At 35.1% G+C, this 22,735-nt stretch overlaps 1 protein-coding gene across 11 annotated transcripts in view; it reads right to left on the bottom strand.

Annotated features, from left to right (window-relative positions):
* Positions 1-306: 306 nt before the first annotated feature.
* PICALM (phosphatidylinositol binding clathrin assembly protein) overlaps positions 307-22,735 on the bottom strand; it is a 94,193-nt gene continuing 71,764 nt past the window's right edge. For 2 of the 11 annotated variants that reach the window (XM_010990428.3, XM_031460493.2), the window contains 8 exons: positions 21,645-21,776; positions 21,519-21,549; positions 21,242-21,341; positions 18,356-18,379; positions 16,750-16,809; positions 15,129-15,233; positions 2,923-3,025; positions 307-1,665 (listed from right to left, as the gene is read on the bottom strand). In XM_010990428.3, coding sequence (XP_010988730.1) covers positions 2,933-3,025; positions 15,129-15,233; positions 16,750-16,809; positions 18,356-18,379; positions 21,242-21,341; positions 21,519-21,549; positions 21,645-21,776 — 545 coding nt within the window. In that variant the 3' untranslated portion in view covers positions 307-1,665; positions 2,923-2,932. The remainder of the gene's footprint in view (positions 1,666-2,922; positions 3,026-15,128; positions 15,234-16,749; positions 16,810-18,355; positions 18,380-21,241; positions 21,342-21,518; positions 21,550-21,644; positions 21,777-22,735) is intronic. The other 9 variants (XM_010990435.3, XM_031460494.2, XM_010990498.3 and 6 more) reach the window with 5 other exon arrangements.

Below are 22,735 nucleotides of genomic sequence, written 5' to 3' on the forward strand. Positions count from 1 at the left end.
TAATCACAAGCATCAATGTCAAACTCAAAACATTTTCTCCATTAAACTTACCTGACTGAAGGCATCTGATCAAAAGACAAAAATGAGCAGTTTTAGTAAGTAGTTCAGTTTACCAGTAAGAGTCTAGAAGGTAACAAAAGCACAAAGATAAAGCTTTTTGGAAATTAAAACAAATAAATTTTACATTTTATTAAATCATCAAGTATCATGACCTGGGTATACTTTTATTAGCAAAAAAAAAAAAAAAAGAATACAGGAAAAAGGAAAAAAGAAAATGCACCTCAGACCAGAATACCATAACAAAAGTTTTGTGGAAGCTGCGTTTTATTTGAAAATCCACCCATTTTTGCTAACATACATTTTAATATTGTAAACAAAAATAGAATCTGCAGAGACAATGCAACAAGTATGCTTAAACTCATGTACAGAATTGCTTTCCTACAATGAACTGTCCTTCTTAAGGCCCCTCTCAACCCAACATTAAGATGTATTTACACAAAGCACCGATCAACAGTGCAGTTTAATTCTTCGTTAACTAAACTCTTGCCTAGACATTAACTTTAAAGACATTATTTCCCCTTATTTAAAAGATACATGATCATAACATGGCATGAGCCAAATAAAAGGTTCAAGGATTTTGTCCCCCTCCCTCCCCCCATAACACCTCCTAGAGTTTTACTGAAAAGAAGGAAAGTCTTGAAGTGAAAGCAATTCCTCACATTCATTTTGGAAAGGCCCTAATGTCAAATGGAAAATAATGACATGCCAAGCACAAAGCAGTAAAGTTCCTTCCCAATGCACTAATGCTGAATTTAAAATGTAGTGCTCTTCCTAGTCAGTGAACTGTTCCCTTGCAAAATCCTAGGCACAGAAATGACTATAAGGATTAATGCATTTATAATGCTTCCCTAAATCCCATAGAGACTGAGAATTCTTAGGCGATTCAGACCTATGGACTTGCCTTAAAATATTTAGTGCTCTGTATGTCAGCTGGAAAGCATTCTGAATCAGATTCATTCTTGTGGATAAAAATCAAACATACCGTGTACATCCATACTCATTTTCATAAGGAGGTTTGATACAATATTAATGTTATGTAAATTGATAATCATAAATAAATACAAATACTTAAGGAATGTCTACTGCAAACTGAATATATAATTTTTTTAAAAGAAAAGTTAATTTTAGTTACTGTTTCTGTATCTGTGAGGACCGGAGAAAAGAAAGATACTGCATAATTAAGAATTATGACTTGATCCCCCCAAAAGAGTCCTGCTGCATTACAGTAAAGGACACAGCTCTTCTCTCCAGGCAGCTTTTCCAAATACAAATTTCACACTTTCCAAATAAGGGCTTTTCTTGGTAGGTTACTGATTATGGGTATTAATAGGAGTTGAGAGAACTGAAGGGTTAGTCACCAAAAAGACAGATCTTAGTCTGAAATCATGGCAATTCGTGGCTTTATAAACTGTATTGATACATTCTCCTATAGGCTAGTCCCAATTTCCTTCGTGGGCCTTCACTGGGTTACTGTAGCATTCTAATGGAAGAAGAGAGTTTAAGAGACAGCAGTTTGGATTTTGCTGGAAGTTAAGTATTTGCCGCTTGAGCACTTGTCTTTTTGGAGTAATTCCATTCTCTTCCATCTAGTTACATAAACTGTATCTGGGGGAAAAAAAAGAGTGTAAGTTAATTCACTACATTGTAGGATATCTTCTCATAAATAAAAATGCTTTGTGCCTTTTACCTTTCAACTGGCCCAGAAGTGTTTATAGCATGCTTATCATAAACCTTGATTCCAAAACAAAGTATTATCAGCTTATCATGAGCCAGAACTCAGTATCTGAACCATAATTACAGAGCTTTCCAAGTATCTTTCTAATTACTAGAAACTGGGGGGTAGGAGAAGAAAGATGATGAATGAACAATTTTTGCATGACAAATTCAGAAACTCTCTCCATGAACACAAACAGTTGATGTAAAAATCTCACTTAAAACAACAAACAAAATTTGAAGTATTATTTCCAAATAATGTGATAAAATTAAGAGAAAATTAAGGGAACAGTAATATTATGATTACTAAATAATTTCTTTACTAATATAAATCAAAATCTGAAATATCTACCAAAGAGTACTTTTCAATAGGGTGTCACTATTCACTCAGATACTTCAGTCATGATATCCTTTAAACTGCTCAACCGAAGACATCACTGAAATAGATATGCTAATAAACTGTTGTCATATCAGAAGAGGACAAACTCTCAAAGATCCAGAAGGTGTATCTACACTGGGGGCTAGAGCATCAAGAAGAACAAATGACACTGTCTTCCAGAAAAAGAGCAGGTATGGATCAAAAGCAGAATCTGTCTATCAAAAAGGACATAAGTATTCACTTGTCCTTAATTAAAAAAAATAGTAAGCTATTTTTTGGAAAATACTATTTTTAAATGAAAAGGCATACATAAAAATATAACCCTTTAAAGAAATTAAAATGAGTTCTTCACAATGAATTCTGGCCATTATATTAAAACTAAAGATGCTCCTAATTAAGCTCGAATCCAATGTGTAAAATTGTGTTGTTCTCTATAAATCTTTCAAGACTGAATAAAACACCCAGTTTTTAAGAGTGGTGTTTGATCTCATCCATCTGCTGTGAGCAGTGGATGCTTACAGGTACACATGTGAGATGGTCCTTTGATTTCACACTTCCTAGTTATGTTAAAGATATTTTCCAAAAGTTGTTTGTCCTTATGCCCTATCTTGATCTATTTTTTTATTCTTCACCTAAAGAATAAAGGAGGAGGAGGAAGAGAGGGAACCTAGAGTCCTTTAAAGAAACAAAGAAGAAGAGTGAATTGTGCTTAATGATTGGTAACTTTTTAAAGTAGGTAAGTCCCCATCTCCCCCAACAAGCAGCAATACCTAAAGTGATTTATAAGAAATCCTCCAAAGAGAGCTCTGCAAAAGGGTCCTTTCCTGAAGCTCTGTGAGGACTGTGACTGGAGGGGCTGGATGCTGCCGACAGCTGGGGGAAAAGAAGACAGAGAGAGGGAAAGAAAAAAAGATCTCAGAATGACAGAACATGAAAGCAGAAAATGTAATGAAAGAAGAAGTGGTTTTCGTTTTGTCATCTTTAACAAATATAATGGCAGCCTTTGTAGAAAGTGGAATTATTAAAACAAAAGTTTCAGTCAACATGTCAAATTAAAGGGTATCCAATGGAATGTATTTTTTTAGAAAGCAAGTTCTTTTTTCTGAATTCCAAAGGAATAAAATCTTTTACCCAAAAAGGGTCGCTGTAAGCTGACCTTCTATGTGCATGTGGGAGAGGGAAGAAACAAATACGTAACTGTGCTTCTTTTTTTTTTTTAACTGAGAGAAGATGGCTTCCTGTGCCCAGGCTGTCTGTCAAATGCTGTGCAAAGTCTGACCTCAGTCCTGACTCAACACATCTAGCTACAATATTCCTTCCCTCCTTCCTCATAAGAGGTGGAAAGTCCTATCCTCAGTGTTCACACGTTTTTGACATGGTGTTGTCTCCTGCCTGTTTATCTGGACATGCTGCAGCTGATGCTTATACCCTGGGAGGTGGAAGTGAGTTCAGAGGTTATCTAACCACCCACATACTGCCCTGAGTATAGGGAATACTTAAGATCTTTGGTTCAGCTTCCTCTTAGAATATATTTGCTTGATTCTTGGAATTTGCTATCATTTAATTTGCACATACAGTAGGGCAAGTAGACTGCTGAATTCAGTAACATATCTTTAGTATTCCTTCAAAGACAGTTCCTGAAGTACCAAAAGGTTCATTTTCATATATGTATCTCCTTCACCAAGCCTACTTTAAGAGTATTTTAAACCAAATATGAGCCAAAGTTGACTAAGTGTAAATAGTTTTAATTCGTACCTCAACATTCAAATTCCTATAAAATATTTCAAGGCTCAAAATCTGTCTTTCCTGATGGTTCAAAGTGATCTCATTTTTACCTTTTAATTTTTTTTTTTTAAGAAAGGCACTATAGAGAATGAATAGCCAATGAGTTTCAGCAAATACTGTATCACAAACGTATGCAATTTGTTGTTTTGGATGCCAAGATGAATGTACAGGTTTAGAAATCATCTTCAGTTATATTAGTGGTTGAGTCATTTTCTTAATCCATACCTTGTTCTCAGAAATCAATGTTCAAAGACAATGGGAAGGTTGATGGAATTACACAAGCAGCTACAGATGTGAGGATGGGACAGCAGGTCTGGGTTTGGGGATTGAAATATCATCCATGCAGAGACAGAATAAGGTGCAACTTAATCGGAAAGACGTTTCCTCCTCACCTTTCACACCAACCAGGATGAACTTTTAGAAGCCAAATGGTTTTAAGTAAAGTGATCATCAGTCACTGAGCTGGAGGGAGTTTAAGATTAACTGGGGATTTCTCCAAAACAAGTTTTCTTTTTCACTTAAAGTTAAAACAAAAACAGTAACAAACCCTGCTTATTGCAGATAGATAGCATCCAAAATCACAAGTCCCCTATGAGAGCCCCACACTAAAACACCTTCCTAAATCAAATTTTCATGAGGACAGCAATCAGAAGACCTGACAAGTCACAGAGGGAAATGCTCCTAAAGACTACGGTCAAAGGGAACGCTACAGGTCTATTCTTTTCCACGTGTGAGCACACTGCTGGAGAGAAGCTCGAGAGGCTTATGAGTAATGGAAGAGGATCAATTTTCCCTGGGGGGAAGAGGGCTAGTTTTTAACTAATACTTCTACTATCCTGTTAAATTGATAAAATAAACACATATATATGTCTTATACCTATAAAAATATGCAGCTAAGTACACGAGAAAATAAGATTTAATATCCCTGTGGTTAGTTTTCTATAATCAACACCCGTCTTGGGCAGATAAAACCACAGCCCAGACTGGACTGGCTGGCTGCAGAGAGTGCCAAGGACTGAGCCACGCAACAGCCCTTGACCATCTGGTCCCACCCCTTCCTGGCACCTGCACTAAAGCAGAGGCACACAATGCGCTGGTGAGAAAGTAGCCAGCTCAGAATGTAAATAAGGAAAGAGAAGAAAAGGAAATATACTGCAACAGCCCAATTACTGCTCAAAGAAAGAAGGAAGAGCACAAGAGCATGAAGAAACAGCAGGATTTAAAAAGCCTGAGAAAGTCACCTGAAATTACAAGGGTTAACCCTTTTACTTATCATTCATGGGAGCAGATTAAAGAACATGTAGAGCTGCTAAGGACTGGAGAATAAGGAATTAAAAAAAGAAAGTAACCCTATTATCATCATAAACTGCAAAATCACCATATTTTATAAGCCAGCATAAGACAAATTTTAACTTACCATTCCAGTCAAATCCTACTATAAATATGCCATCACTACACACAAAACTCAAAACAAAAAAACAGCCTTTAACTCATTTATTTCAAATAACATTATCTATACCAAAATTCCCATAGAGCTAAAAAAAAATTACTATAGCTATCAGTTTGTTCAAATCAAATCGACCTATATATGTCATTTAAACAAAGTAGTTAGTCTCACTAGTCTAATATAGACATAGTCTTTCTTTCTCATTTTATAGGAAAATGAAATACTGAGAAGCAGTGAAAGAGCTACATATAAATTAAAATACTAAAATTTACAAGTAACTGATGATGGCAACTCTCAGTTGAAACTGCTCCATCCCTCCCTGCACTCTAATCAACTTTTAAAAAAAATGCTGAAATGACAAAAAAAATTCTAATGTTACCAAAAATTTGTAACTTCACAGAGGCAGCTGAGCAAAAAGATTTTCTTTTGCTTGTAGTGTGTGTTTAGTATACTAAAGACAAGAGAACAGAAATCATAAGTTAACTTTATAAAAAGGCAAACATACTGAGAATAAAGGAATTTTTTTAAAAAAAAGAATTCCACTGATACACTAAAGATCATAAAATAAAAATGGGGTTACCCCTTCATTCTACCCTGTTCAACACCAAAGAAAGAAAATTTCAGGTTAGAACAAGAAAGTAGCAGTCTCAGAAAGTGACACTGGTGCAACTGAAAGCTTGTGGGAGAGTAAACGGTTGGGAATTTCAGGATAAACGTCTGACATATTGGCTGTGCTGAAAATTCTTAGAGAAGAAGCAACTTTGCCACATCTTTACATTTGAATTTTCCAGTCACCTAAAAGCCTGGAAACAAGGCTGTAGAGACTCAATTTGTCTTTGTTGAAGAAGAAAAGCCAACATCTTAAGAGAAAAATGGGTATATTTCCTTTGCCTGAGATGAGAGAACACAGTTTTATGGAAAGACGGAAATGAATCTAATCCTGGCTCCTTTGTAAAATGGGGTTTTAGAACATCTAGACCCGATGCCCATAATGGCTATCTTGAGGATTAAAATACGCAGAAAACACCTGGCATATATTAGTCATTCATATATTAGTTCGACCCTATTTACCACGTACAATCAAATGCTCGTCTAGTCTTACATAATAGGTCCAGCTCAAACGTCACTGATCTGTGTTGCGCTTTCTCTTCCACTGTATTATCACCACTCTGTGTTTCTCTTACATGAGTTCTTACTGCACCATCAACCAGTCACTTGTGTTTCCCTAGTAACTCACCTTTAGGTTTCTCAGATATAAGAAACATATGTTCCCTGTCTCTTGTTTAGTAACTAGCAGTGACTATGCATAGCAAAAGCATTCTATAACATGCTAAATTAAAATGCTTTTTGGTAGTTAAAAAAAGCTCTGTATAAAAATGGTCACCAAAGTGGGATATGAGAAGAAAATATTAGAACTTCTCCATTAATTTTTACCCTTTTAAAATTTGTATTTTTACATAAATGTACCTAACAGATTGTTGTAGAATAGAGAAATATAAATACAGTGAGGGTCTGCACTTAAATATTTTCCAGATACTGCTGTGCAATCAAAACATTTAGAAACCACAGCCCTACTCGGTAAGATTTCACAAAGACATCAGCTGTAAAACAGAAAGGTAAGTTGTTTTTGAATAATATTAGAACATAGGCCACTAGTGGTGTATCCGAATCCAGTTGCATAGGATATAAACACAGTGCTGCATTCCAATTTTTTTTTTTTTTTACTAAAGATAATGCTATTTATTCTCAGCTGCCTCTGTGGAGCATGGCTAAAAGAGAGGACTTTACTGAATAAGGTAGAGGGCCTATTCTGTAGGTTGAACCGAGTGCCTTTGATTACTGCTCCTTGGGTTTATGCTTAACATAACTCCATCTTGGGCTTCTGTCCATCAATAATATCACAAAGTTATGCCAACATTACTTCTGTCAATCTCAAAGCACTACTCATCTTGTCTTAGGGGCACGAGACAATGATCTAAGAGGATTTCTCTTTGAAGATATATTGTTTCTAAACATCTCTGAAACTGGACTACTGCTAAGAGTCTACAATACCTTAAAACTATTAACAGGAGTGATATGTTATTCCAAATGGCATCTGGCAATCTCAATTGACAAAGAATTAAAGAAATCTAAACTGGAGAGAGGGAAAGAGATTACAAGATTTCCTAAACTCACGGGAGGAAACATTAACTGATGTAAGCTAACATAAACAACACTCAGAAGTGTTTCGTGCATCAGAAATGTTTCCAAGGGAAAGAGAAGCCTATTTAAAGTCCCATTTGATGGATGAGAATCATGAAGACTGCCTCAGCTTATCTGAATAAAGTGTTCACTGCTAATTCATATTAGATCTTAACTTTCTAACCTAGGAAACCGAAGAAAATGAAAAGCTATGGTTTACGTCAACTGGTATATGAGACAAAATAATAATTAAATATGTCTACAATGCACCACTGATTTTTTATTTACTGAAAACATGGCATTTTGGTTTGGTTTTTAAAAAATGCCTGAACTGTACTTCATACATGGGGTTGAGACCACCTGCTTTTACTTGATTTACCTATTGGGCTTCCACTAAAAATGTCTAAGGAGAGAGTTCTTTAGACTTAGATATTTTCAAAAAAGGTACGCCCCCTCCCCTAAGAAGAGATTAGGCAGCTTCACCACTTCTACGAATGCTGAGCCAATACAGGTGATCCTGATAACAGTCCTCAAGAATGATGTCTCTGGTTCCTGTAAACAATGTCCACAGTCTACATCCCATGTGAATGATTCAGGCCCTAACGCAGAACATGCTCAGCCAGGCTGCCCCATTCCCACATACCAGTCTCCACCCAAGCCTGAGTCTCTCTCTGTGTTTATATGATGTTGAAAGATAATAAAAATTAAGGTCTCAAAATAATGAACTATGAATTATTTATAATCAAGGTAATTTATAACACATGGGAAGAAATATAAATTGTACTATAATAAATTAAGATTTGGGAATAGGGACACCTTAAGGAATAGAGACAATTTCTGAAAATAGGTCAATCTTGTAAAGTTTTCTTCTAAAAACAAAAAAATAGTCACCAGTAAAAAAAAACCAAAAAACCTCCACATTCCTAAGCCAATTTCAAACATTTTCATTTGGACCTATAAAGTACCCAAGGTAAAATCACCATTTGATAGATAAGGAAACTGAAGCTCAAGAAAGGTACACAGGCAACTTGTTCTGAAACACCTGGTTAGTGAGGAAGCGGGTTGTGAGTCTGTTGAACTGTATCCCCAAAAGGTATGCTGCAGTCCTGTCCCCTATGAATATATTTATGAATGTCACCTTATTTGGAAATAGGTCTTTGCAGCAGTCATCAAGTTACTAGGGTGGGCCCTAATCCAATGAATGATGCTTCTGTAAGAGGGAAATGCCATGAGAAGACAGAGGCACAAGGAGGACACCAGGTCAAAGAGGCAGAGACTAACGCTGCAGCTGTAAGCCAAGCAACGACTAGGGCACCAAAAGCTGGAAGAGGCAAGGAAGCATCCTCCTCTGGAGAATTCCGAAGGACCACGGCCCCATCGACACCTTGTTTTCAGACTTCTAGCCTCAAGAACTGTAAGAGATTAAGTTTTTGTTGTTTTAAGCTGTGAAGTTTATGGTGCACTTTGTTACAACAGCCCCAGGACATCAGCAACAGACCTGAAAGCAGATCTGCTGACTCCAAGGCCGGTGCTTTGCTTCTTCTCTAAAATCTGCTATCTCCATTCATCTCAACTCAGCTAGAATTTATGGGCTATATTTAATGTACAGAAAAAAGTTTAAGAGTAGAGAAATAATTTTTTTAAAGGGACCTCTAGTAAATGTTATACAGTCAATACACCTGTGTGCTCTCTATACACACAGTGCTGTATATGGTCACTGACGTTCATCATCAAGATTTTGCAGAATGTCACAATCACCTAAGATTCTACAAATATGTTCCAGTTTTGTTTAAAACAAGAATTAAAGAGTTCTACCTTCTAGAAAAAAAATGTCATCAGCAAAAACCTGGTGAAAAGGGCTGGCTCTACATGTTGTCTTATTAACAATAATGGTCAGCAGATGGGACTCCTCAAACTTTTGTTTTGACTGATTCAGGTATGCCCTGGGGACTACAGAATCATTCTCACCTACAGTACTAAATCACATTTCCTCAGGGGATCTTCTACTAGGCAAAGGTGAATGAGCACAACACACTGCTGAGAAGGCAAAAGGCCTTCTTCACAGAAATTCAGCTGGGCAGATCAGCTGACAGAGTGACACTGCCAACACCCACAATTAACATACCAAGAAAATTAAAAAACAAAAAAACAACCCCCCCCCAAAAACACTAAGCCTAAAAGCAAAGAGAGCCATTAGTTCTTACACAAGAAGGTCATTAAAAAGGCCATCTTTTTCTAAGAGTTGAATTATTCCGATATCCAAAGTCAACAGTGCCCCCATTTAGATGGGTAAAAAGCATTCACAACAAGCCATTGTTTCCTTTCAGACACTTAACTGATGTCATACTTATTTAAAATTGGTTGATACAAACAAAAACATAGCAGCCATTTTGCATCTTTAGCCATACCCTCCATTAAAAAAAAAAAAAAACCCTGAAACTTCAATACCAATCAAAAAAACAACAAAACTTTTAATATGCTTATTTTTAAATACTTTTAGGTTTTTTTGGGGGGGAGGGGTTATATTTGTTTGTTTATGTATTTATTTTTATGGAGGTACTGGGGATGGAACCCAGGACCCTGTGCATGCTAAAGCATGCACTCTACCACTGAGCTATACCCTCTCCCCTTAATATGCCTATTTTTAAGATTAAATCCTCTAATGTAACACTCTATGGTTTTCATATCACTTCTGGGAAAACAGATTTGATACGGGATCAGTCTGAGTTTCTCATATAAGGAAGTGATAAGAACGTAACAAACATAACCCTCCCCACTTCAAAGATCTTCAACATTTAAACTGTCTGATAAACATTCATTAAAAGAATGTTATTTCACATAAACAGTATCTTTTAAAAGAAAAGAGAAACTAGGTTAACTGTTTTCACGCTTAGTAACGTAACAGCTGCATACTGCAAAGCAGACTGAATTTACAAACTATTGACCAGCAATGAACATTTCAATTTATATAGCAGTAAGTACCAGTAGGAGTTACATAAAGCACAAGTTAAGAGGTGTTAAGAGTACCCATTCTCTCCAAGTTAATAAACAGACACACCAATAACAAGTAATCAAATAGTGTGAGGAAGCACAGAAGAGTAAAAAAGCATTAACCATAGGGATGTAGTATTTCCCACGCAGTCAAATATCTAGAAAGACGTACTCATGTAGAACATTAAAAAAAAAACAAACACTACAATGTTAGGCATGAAACAGAACACAATACCCATCTTTAAGCATCTAACAGTTATGTGAAAATATCTTAGAAAATACAGAGTAAGTGAGCACAAAAAAATGGGAAGAGAACAGAGTAAGGTGCATAGATGTATAGGACGGCATAATTTCAATATTATAGTGTAGTCTATTAAATTAAAGCTATACTGAAGACAAATGTCCTAAAGAACAAAACAAAGTCTGAGCTAACAGCCATCTGGAAGATATTAGCTACTTTCTCACTAATAGGCACTAACACAGCAATAAGGGTAACCAGATACAATTTAGAACACACAAAACACATTGTTTGGAATACCTCACTAATGGTAATATGACAAATATCTGGAAGGGTTGAGGTACTCTCAGGAATATTAACTTAGTTTAATAGTAAGTAGTCAAGAGACCAGCTACAAGTTATGCCTTTGGTGAATAATGGCTCCCAAAAGAAACACTTCAAGGAGCAGGGAAAGATTTTTCACAATAGCTGTAGGACTGGGATTTGATTAAAAGATTCTATTTTGATGGGATTTCACTTTATATTTGAACTACCACTTACTTTACAATGTACAAAGAGGTACCTCAAAACATTTCTGAAATTGAAAAAAGAGTAAAATAACGAGAGGACAATAAAAAGGTAGTTCATTAAGAAAAATTATTTTGGTTTCTGCTACCAATGAATGGACAAAATCAATCCAAAGGACTAGCTAATAATCATTAAAAACTGAAGCATGATAAAATATTTCTTACTTCAAAGATAAATAGTTTAATTTTCAATTATTAAACTATTCAATCATGAAATTAAAGGCATCTTCATTCCTCAGGTGATGGTCATCTAATATTTTAGCTTACCGTAACTATCAGCCAACAAATTAAATCAATTCCGAACACTGCTATAAATTATTACAATGGTTATAAGTAAGTAAAAAGAGATCAATGAGGAATAGTAAGCTACACAATGGAAAAGTTAAGTTTTCAACCAAATCAAATTATTGAGTCAGGTACTGTTTTAGGAACCATGAACACAGAAGTAAACAAGCCACATAAAAGCCTGCCTCTGTGAGGGTTACAATCTGGTCTGGGAGTCTCTCACTAGACTGAATGGATGGATGGATGAATGGATTGAGACAGACAGACAGACAGACAGACCAACAGGTGTCAGGATGTGGTAAGTTCTATAAAGAAAAAGAATGCAGAATAAGGAAAAGAACTTCAGATCTCAGAAGAACTGAAAAGGGACAAGCAATGACTAAGAATGAATAAAGAGTAAATCTACTTAATGACAGACAAAGGCGTTCTGGAAAAGACAAACAGCAGCAGAATACTGGATATTTACTGAGAATTGTAGAGACATGGGAACTGAAGAACCTGAATATTCTGTTTACTCATTATTATTCTTTTAAAGAGGGAGACTTTGCGAGGCAGTTTATTTTTAAGACAGAAAGTTGAGGGAATGCCTTACATGTTCAGTTATATTTAGATTCACCTCCTTAGATTTTTATGTATGCTGCTAAGGTGCCACAAACAACTGCCTACAGAAGTTTACTCAAATATCTACATAATAGGTTAAATTAGAAAGACAAGAAAGGTTCCAGTCTAGAAGAAGGAAAGGGTGGAACTAATAGTAACAGAAGAACAATTAGTGGGACTTTGTGACAAGACCTATGGAAAACAAAGGGGGAAAAGGAATTAAAAGTAATATTAAAAGATTTAAGATTCTCACTTTCAACTGATTCAAAGAGCTGTGTAAGGTGGAGACAAAAACCTCTTTGAGTCACTTCACTGCCACCTGATTTTCTTTTCCTAGTTATCAATTTGCTTCCTTCATATGCTTTTCTCAATCAATAATAGTAGAATTAAGTACTTGCTGCAAATTTGATTTCTCAATATAAACGTATTACCCTAATACTCTCATTCTCTTCTCTTCTGGAATATAGTAATTAGAAAAGGGTATTTCTGTCACTGTTTCATTTCACACACATGGAAATTCTTATACCTTTTTGGTGTTTCACTGAAAGTTACATGGATTTAAAAAGACAACAGGATATAAAACCTGTGTTAAGAACAGAGGCTGGGGACCAGTAATTTTTTTAAAGGGAGATTTTTTACTAAGTTTTGTTTACGGTATTAAAAAACACCCCTCATATAAAATGTTTCAAGGTTAAAAGTATTATCCAGAACTAGAGGACGCTCTTGACAACTACAGTAGTTATACCTTGAATATGTACATGTAGTTTATAATCCAATATATTGGAAACCAAGGACTTAGCAGAGTGGTTCACTGCTGACAAAAGGAAGACAGTAGTACTACAGTGGCCATTCAGGCTGAGTCTCATCAGCAGAGAGGCAGTGTGTCACGAATGAGCACTGGCCAGGAATCAAAGATTTCTGCAGCTAAGTTGCATTTCACCACTAAGTTGAAGAACATTTCCAAGTCTCAATTTTCATTATCTATAAACCAGGATATTAGTAGGCGCATCTACTTTAAAAATTATTTTGAGAATAAGGTGAAATAATCTATGTGAAAATGCTTAGAAACTGTCAGGCAGCATTCAAGCTTAAGGTAACTGTATCTTCTGTTTCTGAGACAGGAGCTTGCAAGACAAGACCCGGACTAGGTACAAGGTTCAGCCATACATCACGGAAAAAACTTCTGTAGTCACTGGTTCCTGGTAAATTTGCAGCCCTAAAATATAGCTTTTATTTCTGAGTACATTTAAGTTCCTACTGCTTGGTCTCTTACAGCATAAAACCAAAGTAATTTTTAAAAATAAACAACATGTATCTGAAGTTAAAAATATGAATAACAAAGAAAAAACTAAAGAACATCAGGAAGACATATAAACTAAAGAAAACATCTACATCAAAAGTTAGAGGATGAAATCAACATCTTCCAAAGGATTATCAAAATATGTTTATCAAGTTATGCCAGTATTCAGAACTACTGCTGGTAAAAGAGGAGAAATAAAACTATAAATAAATACCTGTAATACAACTTATAAAAACAAATGCATAAAAAAGTAACAACTGTACCAGTTTCCTCAACTCCCAGCTGTCTTCACTGTAAACACTTAACCAATTAAGGAACAGGAAGAAAAGGTCACTTTATGAACAAGGGGGGAGAAAAAGAGGCATCTGGGAAAACACATGAACTTCAAAGAACAGGAATTTTATCTCTTAATCAGAATTAAATTCACTACCCACTCCCAGTTACTGGCACTCCCTGAGATGCCAATTTATTAAATGAGTTCAATCCTCAAAAAGGCTGAAAAATGAACGGTGTCTCACTGGTCTACATGATTCATATAGACTAGGTTCAACTGGATCAATACAAACTAATTTTGGCAATGGAACACTATATGCACTGGCAAGTGTAATACTGCATGCATTCAAGTGGAAAAGGAATAACAAGTCCATTACTAAATGCTCACATGAATGTTTTCAAATAGCATTAAACACATAAAGAAACCAATCAGTCGGCATCGGAAGCAATGTAAGAAATGGAGGCTTACTTTAACAACTGCATGTCATTATTTCTAACTGTTAAATGATACAAGTAGAGACACAGACATAGAAGGATAAGCCATCTTACCACTTTACAAGGTTCTCATCCCACAGTATGCCACCAGAGAAGTAAATAACAGAAATTCCATTATTTCCTCTCCTAACCAAAATGGGGAGAAGCTTCTTTAAAAAAAAAAATTCAGATTCCCCTAATTCTAACGATCATGAGATGAAAAAAAAAAAAGAGTGATTATTTAGGGTGAATCTGCCTGAACTGGAAGAAAACCTTAGAAACATCTGAAGCGGAAAGTCTTTCCTGTGAAGCAATTAGGTCAGCATGGCATTTCAAGTTTTTTTGCCCTTTTGAGGGGTTTGTATTTAAATACAATCATTAGTGGCAGGAAGTTATCTAATGAAAAAATATCATTCACAACTTTTGAAGACTTGTCAGGTTCCACAAACATCTCAAAGGCAACACTTTTATTACAGTACCATTTAAGCCAAGGCACTGAGTTCTGAGTTCTAAGGTCTACAAAGGAAAGCATGTCAGAATTATAGAAAGAAGGTTCCATAACCTCAGAAAAACCATCCTCTGGACCCACGAACTATAAATTATCAAGAATTTTCCAACTTTAATACTTGTAACCTGTTTATCCTTCCCTTCCAAATAATCAATATTCTTAAAAAATTTTAGATGAGAAACATACATGAAGTAAATGATATCCACCATGATGGGAAAAAAATGCTAATAAACTGCTTCTCAAGTTGTATAAAAGGATTTTTTAGTATTATATTCCTTTCACATCAAGCTTTATTAAAACAGTTAACATGTAGCACGTTAATTAGTACCTGTGCTCCTGATACAGGGCCAAAAGGGTTTGGTGGTCTCATGACAGGCTGGCTATATATTAAGGTTGGTTGTGTCATGACAGGTACACTTCCCATTTGAGGAGGCTTAAAAAACAAAACAAAAAACACATATATATCAAGTTAAAGGATGTCGACTCACATTTTCTTTATTATAGGTAAACAAGATGGGTAACAGGGATGAACAGTACCAGTATTTTTGCATTAATTCAAAGGGGAAATTCCTGTAAATGTATACAAGACTGACAGATACATATTTTTAAGAGTAGTTTTTGGTATGGGAAGTCTTTTATGTGCTCACTTTTTAAAGTTTGCAAAAAAGCCTAACTTTTTCTATATGAGTTGCAAAATCAAATCTTACTACAGTAAACAAAAAAGAATTTAGACCAAAAAATTTCCAAATTTGCCAGTTTTAGACAGAGGGAAACCTGAAACTATAAAATGGAGAATACATTTCAAAGTAAACTGCCTTTGTATGTCAAATTAAGTTTCTACTTCATTCTGCAAGTGAGCACAAGTGAAAACAGCTGACTCTTTAAAGAAATTTACTCTCTATGGTTCTTTCATTTTATTTCCAACATTTTTAGGGAAAACCAAGAAGTTTAAATTACACACAAAGAGATTAGTTCACTTTTGAATAATCGAAAATAAATCTCAACCAACCCTCTCTTTCTTTAAAAAGTACCACTCCATAAAATTAATATAGTAAGTGACAAAACAGACTACACACAGACCACCATATTAGTCTGGTTAAAATGCAATATTCTAAAACCTTATCTTTCTATAAGCTCTATTTAATCTTTTAAGTAGACTACTATTTGCAAGGAGAGATTCATTTTAACTTTATGAGTTTTGTGCAGACTCCTTTTTTCTGTAATGACTGGGAATCCAAAAACTGTAAAACTTCTTCATATGCAGAAAAGAGCTACCTCCATTAATGATGTAAATAAAGACGTAGCACAAGCAGCCACAGTAGCAATACCAACGGATGACGCTTCCTCCTACAAGCAACAGTCCCTCAAAATCTACAGTGGGCTGAAGCCAATACTATCATTTCATATCTACTGAGTCTATATATTAAGAGAGTTGGGAGAGTAAGGGCAGTCTAGTATGTGGGCTGTGGGCAGCTTAAAGGTTAAAGAATTGTTTCTGTGATATACCAATCATGTCATAGGAAAATATCTTTGGCCTTTACTAGACTAAATTTACCCCCTACACAATTCAAGGAATGTTAACCCCCACCCCTCCCCATAATATTAAGGTTGTGAGACCTCAATGGTATTAATGTAAGGTCACAGCAACGAAGACATGAATGTTTAAGTGAGTTCTTAATGAAATATAAAACGCCTAGCAAAATTGTAAGGGAAGAAGGAGCCAAGTAGTACAGTGAACATTAATAAATAGTATTAGTTAAAAATAATATCTGTTGTATAAAGACTGTTCTAGAAATACTTATGAAACCAATACTATGGTACAAGGTTCTGCGTTAGACACTTAACGGTATATGGCACTAAGTTCTTTTCTCAGTTACATCTGTAAATAAATGGATGTTAAATGTGAATCAACATAGTTTCAAAAACCTGTGTTGGGAAAAAATACTTACGATTCCATATCCTATCATGCCTGTTGGTGTAGTAGCAGGATAGGCCATTACAGGGGGCGCCTGACATGGTGAAAGAAAAAATAAACAAGGAAGTATAACTCACGTATGTCAACCGAGTTCAAGGAATTAATAGCTGTAGTTCCACTAGAAAGAATTGCTAAGACAGCTGTGATTAAATGTGACATTTGTGATCATTAATAATTGTGTCAATTAAAGCTCAATGAAATAAAGTGTCTTCAAGTTAGCACAAAAGCAGAATTATTAGAAAGAAAAAATACCATTTAAACTTAGATACAACAGCGATCTAAGATTTCAAGATGCTTTTACAGCTTTAAAAATATTGATTTTAAAAAATATTCAAAGTTCCAAAATTTAAAGTCTATCACTATCATAAAAAAAAAAGTATGCCCAGAAAAAGCAGTATTACTAAATGTTTTCCTAGGTACTTCACTGAAAAAAATTTTTTTGTTGTTTTTTTGGGGGGAGACAATTAGGTTTATTTTTATTTACTTATTTAATGGAGGTACTAGGGAGCAAACCCAGGACCTCGTGCATCTAAGCAGGCACTCTACCATTGAGCTATATACCCTCCCTGCCCAGGTACCTCATCATTTTTTGAGAAAAGAAAAAAATTTAAAGATCTCAAATCAATTAATAATTTGATCTTCCAAAAATCAGTTTCTATGGACCTCATTCACTCTTTTCAAAGAATCCCAAAGATTTCAAACCACTATGGAATATGACTATTTCTAAGAAGTACAGGTACTTACATAGAGTATGTATATTAGCATTCCCTCTAACTTATTCCATAAATTATTTAAACTACCTTCTGTAATGCACCAATTCAGAGGAGCAATGCATTTTTAAGTCCATTCATGCTTTAATGTCTAAAAGAGCCATCTACCACTAAGATGTTTAAGGGCCCCTACTCCTCCCATTTTAACTCAATGCTTTAAAATATACAATCTCAGCACAGAATCATTTTAGATATATTTGCTGTCTTAACAACATTCCCTATGTGTGTTATAATAAAAACTGAAACTGAATACAGGTGAAAGACCAATAACACTGCTAAATTATATAAAAAAAATTATATGGCAATTTGAACATACACATGAAGAAGTTAAATGAAGCATAACTAAAGTGAATAGTTAAAGGTTTAGTATTTGGGTGAGCATGTAGGACTTATTGGTCTCTCCCTACTTAAAAACCAAGAGCTGAGACAGCAGTAGACAAACTGCCAAGTACAGCAGAAGCCTGTAAGATTTCATGCAATTGTTATTTTCAACATTACCACAATCAACATTTATTTCCCTTCATTCAGAAGTCATCAAGTGCATAGTGGCAGCACAGACACAGACACCCAGCCATCTGGCAGCAAATGGCAGAATATTAAGCAAGAAAAAAAATTTGTATTTCCCATGCCACCATCAGAATCAATTCTGCAACACACCCATGAAATCAGTAGATGCTAAGAAGAATTTTTGACACATTGAAAATCTGAATGTGAAAACAAGTAATAGCTGGAAGGTTATGAGATTCTGCTACAGCAGTGGTTAATAGCATGCTAATTTATTGCAAAAAAGGCTAGTTTTTGGTCACTTACGTATTGTGGAAAATGCATGCCATTCTGTTTTTCCCAGGGAGAACAATTACATAATGCAATAACACTGGATTAGAACAAGTACTTACACAACAGAAAATACATAGAGAGCATTTTAGTTCACATGTACATTTATTAACTATCTAAAATTCCTTGTATTTCCAGTATCTAATGGAAGAACATCTATACAAAAACACTATCAAGGTTGACAAGGGGAATTTAGTCTTTGGCATCATCACCTTATTTACATAATAGTTTACTGATTACAAGTGTCATTAAAACATAAAATCTATCAGTAGCATCAACAGTGCAAAATGCAGTGCATCCTATAAACATAGTTGCACTGTATAATGTCTACCACAGAAAAAAATGCAAGCAGTAATGAAAAGAGTTGGTAGTATAACATCATTGTATATTTTACACCAGTGAATTTGTTTTAAATTTTAAAAATATCTTAAAACCTTGACAGTGTTTAAGGATTAATAAAATGGTTAGAAATGTAAAGAAATGTCATAAGCAGCAGTTTATCTAAATAATGAATCACATCACCAGCCCTAAATGTTAGTCACTAAAAAGAACCTCTGTAAAACACATACATACAAATGTTTTAACAAAATCCTTAAGAGATGATACACATTACCATATACAACACAGCACCATACATATTGCTTCTTACCAACAAATTTAGATGCCTATTACATTCCAGTTGTCAATCTTAAATCAAGTGCTATCCACAAACTTCTAATATTTCATATTTCATGTAAGTTAACACTAATTTAATAGAAAATTAGAAAATATTCATTGTATTTTCATATCATCACTTGGATTTATATCATTCCTCATGTATTATCAATGTATAATTCATACCTAGGCTCTAAAGTCCACTAACCAAACCTCCTGCCATTCCTAGTCAGAGAGGTGTGTTAAAGCGGGAAAAACACTGGATTCAGAGTCAGAAGGGATGGGTTTCAATTTAAATCTGCTTTCTAGTTGCTCTGGACTTGAAAAAAAAAATCACAACTTTATCCTTACAACTGGGACAATACCTGCTCAAACTCCCCCAAGAATGCACTATTTACAGACTCAAGATAGTATGTATGTACGTGTGTGTGTAAAAACCTAAACTATTTAAATGCAGGGTTTAAATACTGGTGATGGTAGTGACCATTACCAGAACAGAGAAAAAGTACTGTCTTAAAAACCTGGCTATATTTCATTATTATTTTCTATTAATGAAGACTGAAACTAATGAAACTCTTAAGCTAATGTATTGCAAAATTTTAATAGCACATTCTTTTTAGCTCAGCCCTATTAATCTTGACACATGATTAACCCAAGGAAAATAGCAAAACAGCACAGCACAGTGCTCTGGAAGAGATTTAATAACAAAAAGTGGCATAACAAGGATAATGGGGGTCTCTAACAACAGGAAGTAACTTGTAATCAAAATGCTGCTTATAGTACACTGTTGCAAGAAGGCATCTTTCAAATTTTCCTACAAGAACAAACTGGATTTCTCTGACCCAGGGAGATTTATAGGATTGGTAAAACAGCAGCTGACCAAGGACAGGGGCACTGCCACAAAGCTACTCTGGGACAACCACATCTTATAGTAATTAAAACCATTAGAACTTCTTCAGTACTAGATACTAACTCATTAATTATCGTATATAATTAACTTTCATTATTCGTGAATTCTGTATTTGCAAATCTGCTACTCACTAAAATTTACTTGTAATCCTAAAATCTATACTTGTGCTGCTTTTGAGATCATCCATAGACGTATGCGGTATAGTGAAAAATTTGTCATCCAATGCACTTATTCCCAGCTGAGGTCAAACAAGGTGGAGCCCTGCCTTATTTCAGCTCTGACATGAAGATATCAGAGGATGGAGAAAGTAGGGAACAGTGCAGCATACTGCAAGAAGCTCTGGCTCTGGGGCCAGATGGATAGGGCCAGCATCTCAACTCAGGCATCCTTTAGTGGGGCAGCTCAGGCAAGGTCACCTAACACTTCTGAACCTCATTTTCTCTTTCGTAAAAGTTTAAATACACACACACACACAATCTACTAGAATGAGTTTTTTTTTAGTATTTAAAATTATAACCTATGTGAGATATGTGAGTGCATTCATACACACGCACCCACACACACACACACAGAACTGGTCTGCCTTATTTGCTGCACTCATGTTCTTAAAGTCACCAGAACACTGAATTAGTGAACACTGAGCCATTGTCAGGGGGGGAGAAATGTGCATGCATGTGTATGAACCTAGCAATGGTTCAGTGTTAGGGTGACTTTAAGGACCTAACTGCAGCAAATAAGGAGAATTAACTATATAAATTATATGAAAATATTAACAAAAGCCAAGCAAGCATAGTTTCTTTACCACTGGTGAGATCAGAAAATAATTAAAGACTATATTCTAGATAAATAAATAATAGATTTCAAACCAGCAGAGAAAAACAGTGATTAAGAATATAAGCTCTGAGGTAAGCCTGCCTGGGTTCTAAAAACCCACCCCAATTTCTGTGATCTGGGCTTTTACTTAATAACCCTGTGTTTCCATTTCCTCATCTGTAATATTAGGATAATAATAGTTACTACCATGTTAGGTTAAGTTGAGGATTATATAAAACAAAACCACATATTTGTTAGAATGATGCCTGGCACAAAGTAACCTTTAAATAAATGTTAGCTACTAAAATGTACCTGGCAAATATAGCCAACTAAGCTTCCTTTAAAAGAAACACAAATTATTTATATTTTGCAAACTTGGTAACAATCTTTCCACTTATGCCTCTCACTACTTTAAAACCATTTTCATGTTACACATTTACATAAATTATTCATGTTAGTATACATCATGAGCTCTTCTGACTCACCATTGTTGCAGCATTCCAAGCAGTTGTTGGTGCAACCTTTGGTTGCCAGTTAGATCCTCCAGTTAGCTTCTTTTCACCTGGCTGACTCCAATTTACATCACTTTAAATAAATATAAGTGAGAATATTAAATGTCTGCAATTATAAAGATTCCTTACTATGTATTTAGATTGAACAAAGCGTTTAAGATGCAGACGACATCCTACATATGCTCTGCAGGTGAAAGCCAAATCAACCTCTCAACAGCACACGGGGAAGAACACAAAATAAAACACTCACTTCTTAGTGGTTCCATTTCCAATGCCAAGATCTGAGACAGGAGAAAAGGAAAGCATTTTAAAACTAGATTCATTTTTATAAAACAACTTATTGTAAAGAAGATTAAAGGATCCAAAGAATACTCACTGCCCACAAGGTTGGCTAAGGATGAATCCAAGTCATCAGATACTAACTTGTTGGGAGGGAGTTTGGCAACAGGAAGACTCTGGTTCTGAGAGGCCACTGTTGGTTTTAGAAGTCCACCTAGTTCATCAAAGCCTTAAAGTTACAAACAGACGAAATAGGATTTGTAAGGAACTTTTATGGTGCTAAGCTTTCTAAAGGAGGTATCTGTCCTTTCTCTTTGTTTGTTTATTGGAAAAGTCCTCCAAGAAAATGGGTACTAATAAATGCTCTTAAGTAGAAAAAGGAGAAAAAGACCATTTCAAAGTAAACCAACTGAGAAGGCTGTATGTGCTTTGGAAGAAATCATTTATCTTATGTCATTACAAAATTATATTAAGGTTAAAGAGGATGAAAGAAGCATTCAAGTAAACTATTCTCATTCCACAATTGTGAAAGAGAAGGGAATGGAATTAATTCTCCCTCTCAGCTGATAAAATCTGCTGAAGACTCACTTATACTTGAAGCAATGTATGTAAAAATACATCTCTGTATTTTTTGGAAATCTTGGGAAAAAAGTTTCTTTTAAGAAATAGTATTTTATAAATCTTTTTATACTCTTCAAAGTGGAGAATGTAAAGTATATATAAAACAATATATTAGAAGCAAGTGAAAATGAACCATCAGATTACCTCTTTTCTTCTAAAAATAGCTAGCCTAAATTATACCTAAGAAGTAGCTAAACTACACTCCAATTGCATAAAACCATCTAGTAAACTAGGACACTGCTTAAAAATCAAATCAAATCAAATCAAATCCCTTCAGGTTCCTTCTTTACCAAAAGGTAGAAGGCAAAACAAACCCAATCAACCAAACCACCAACGAACTCAATAGCACAACCTAGGAATACTACAGAATTTGAAAAAGCAAGTCACCAAAAATGGTGGTTTATAAAATATGAACAATTGCTTTCTATTTCCCTCTTCCTTTTTCCCAGCAAGACAAACTCAAGAGGAAAAAATCAAATGCATCAAAAAATATAAACCTACTAGGGCACAGAAAAAAAATAAATACTTAGTTGATGCATATTCTTTATAAGTTTGTTTCTTACCTTT

This window comes from Camelus dromedarius, chromosome 12, assembly GCF_036321535.1.
Source record: "Camelus dromedarius isolate mCamDro1 chromosome 12, mCamDro1.pat, whole genome shotgun sequence".
NCBI classification, from domain to species: Eukaryota; Metazoa; Chordata; class Mammalia; order Artiodactyla; family Camelidae; genus Camelus; species Camelus dromedarius.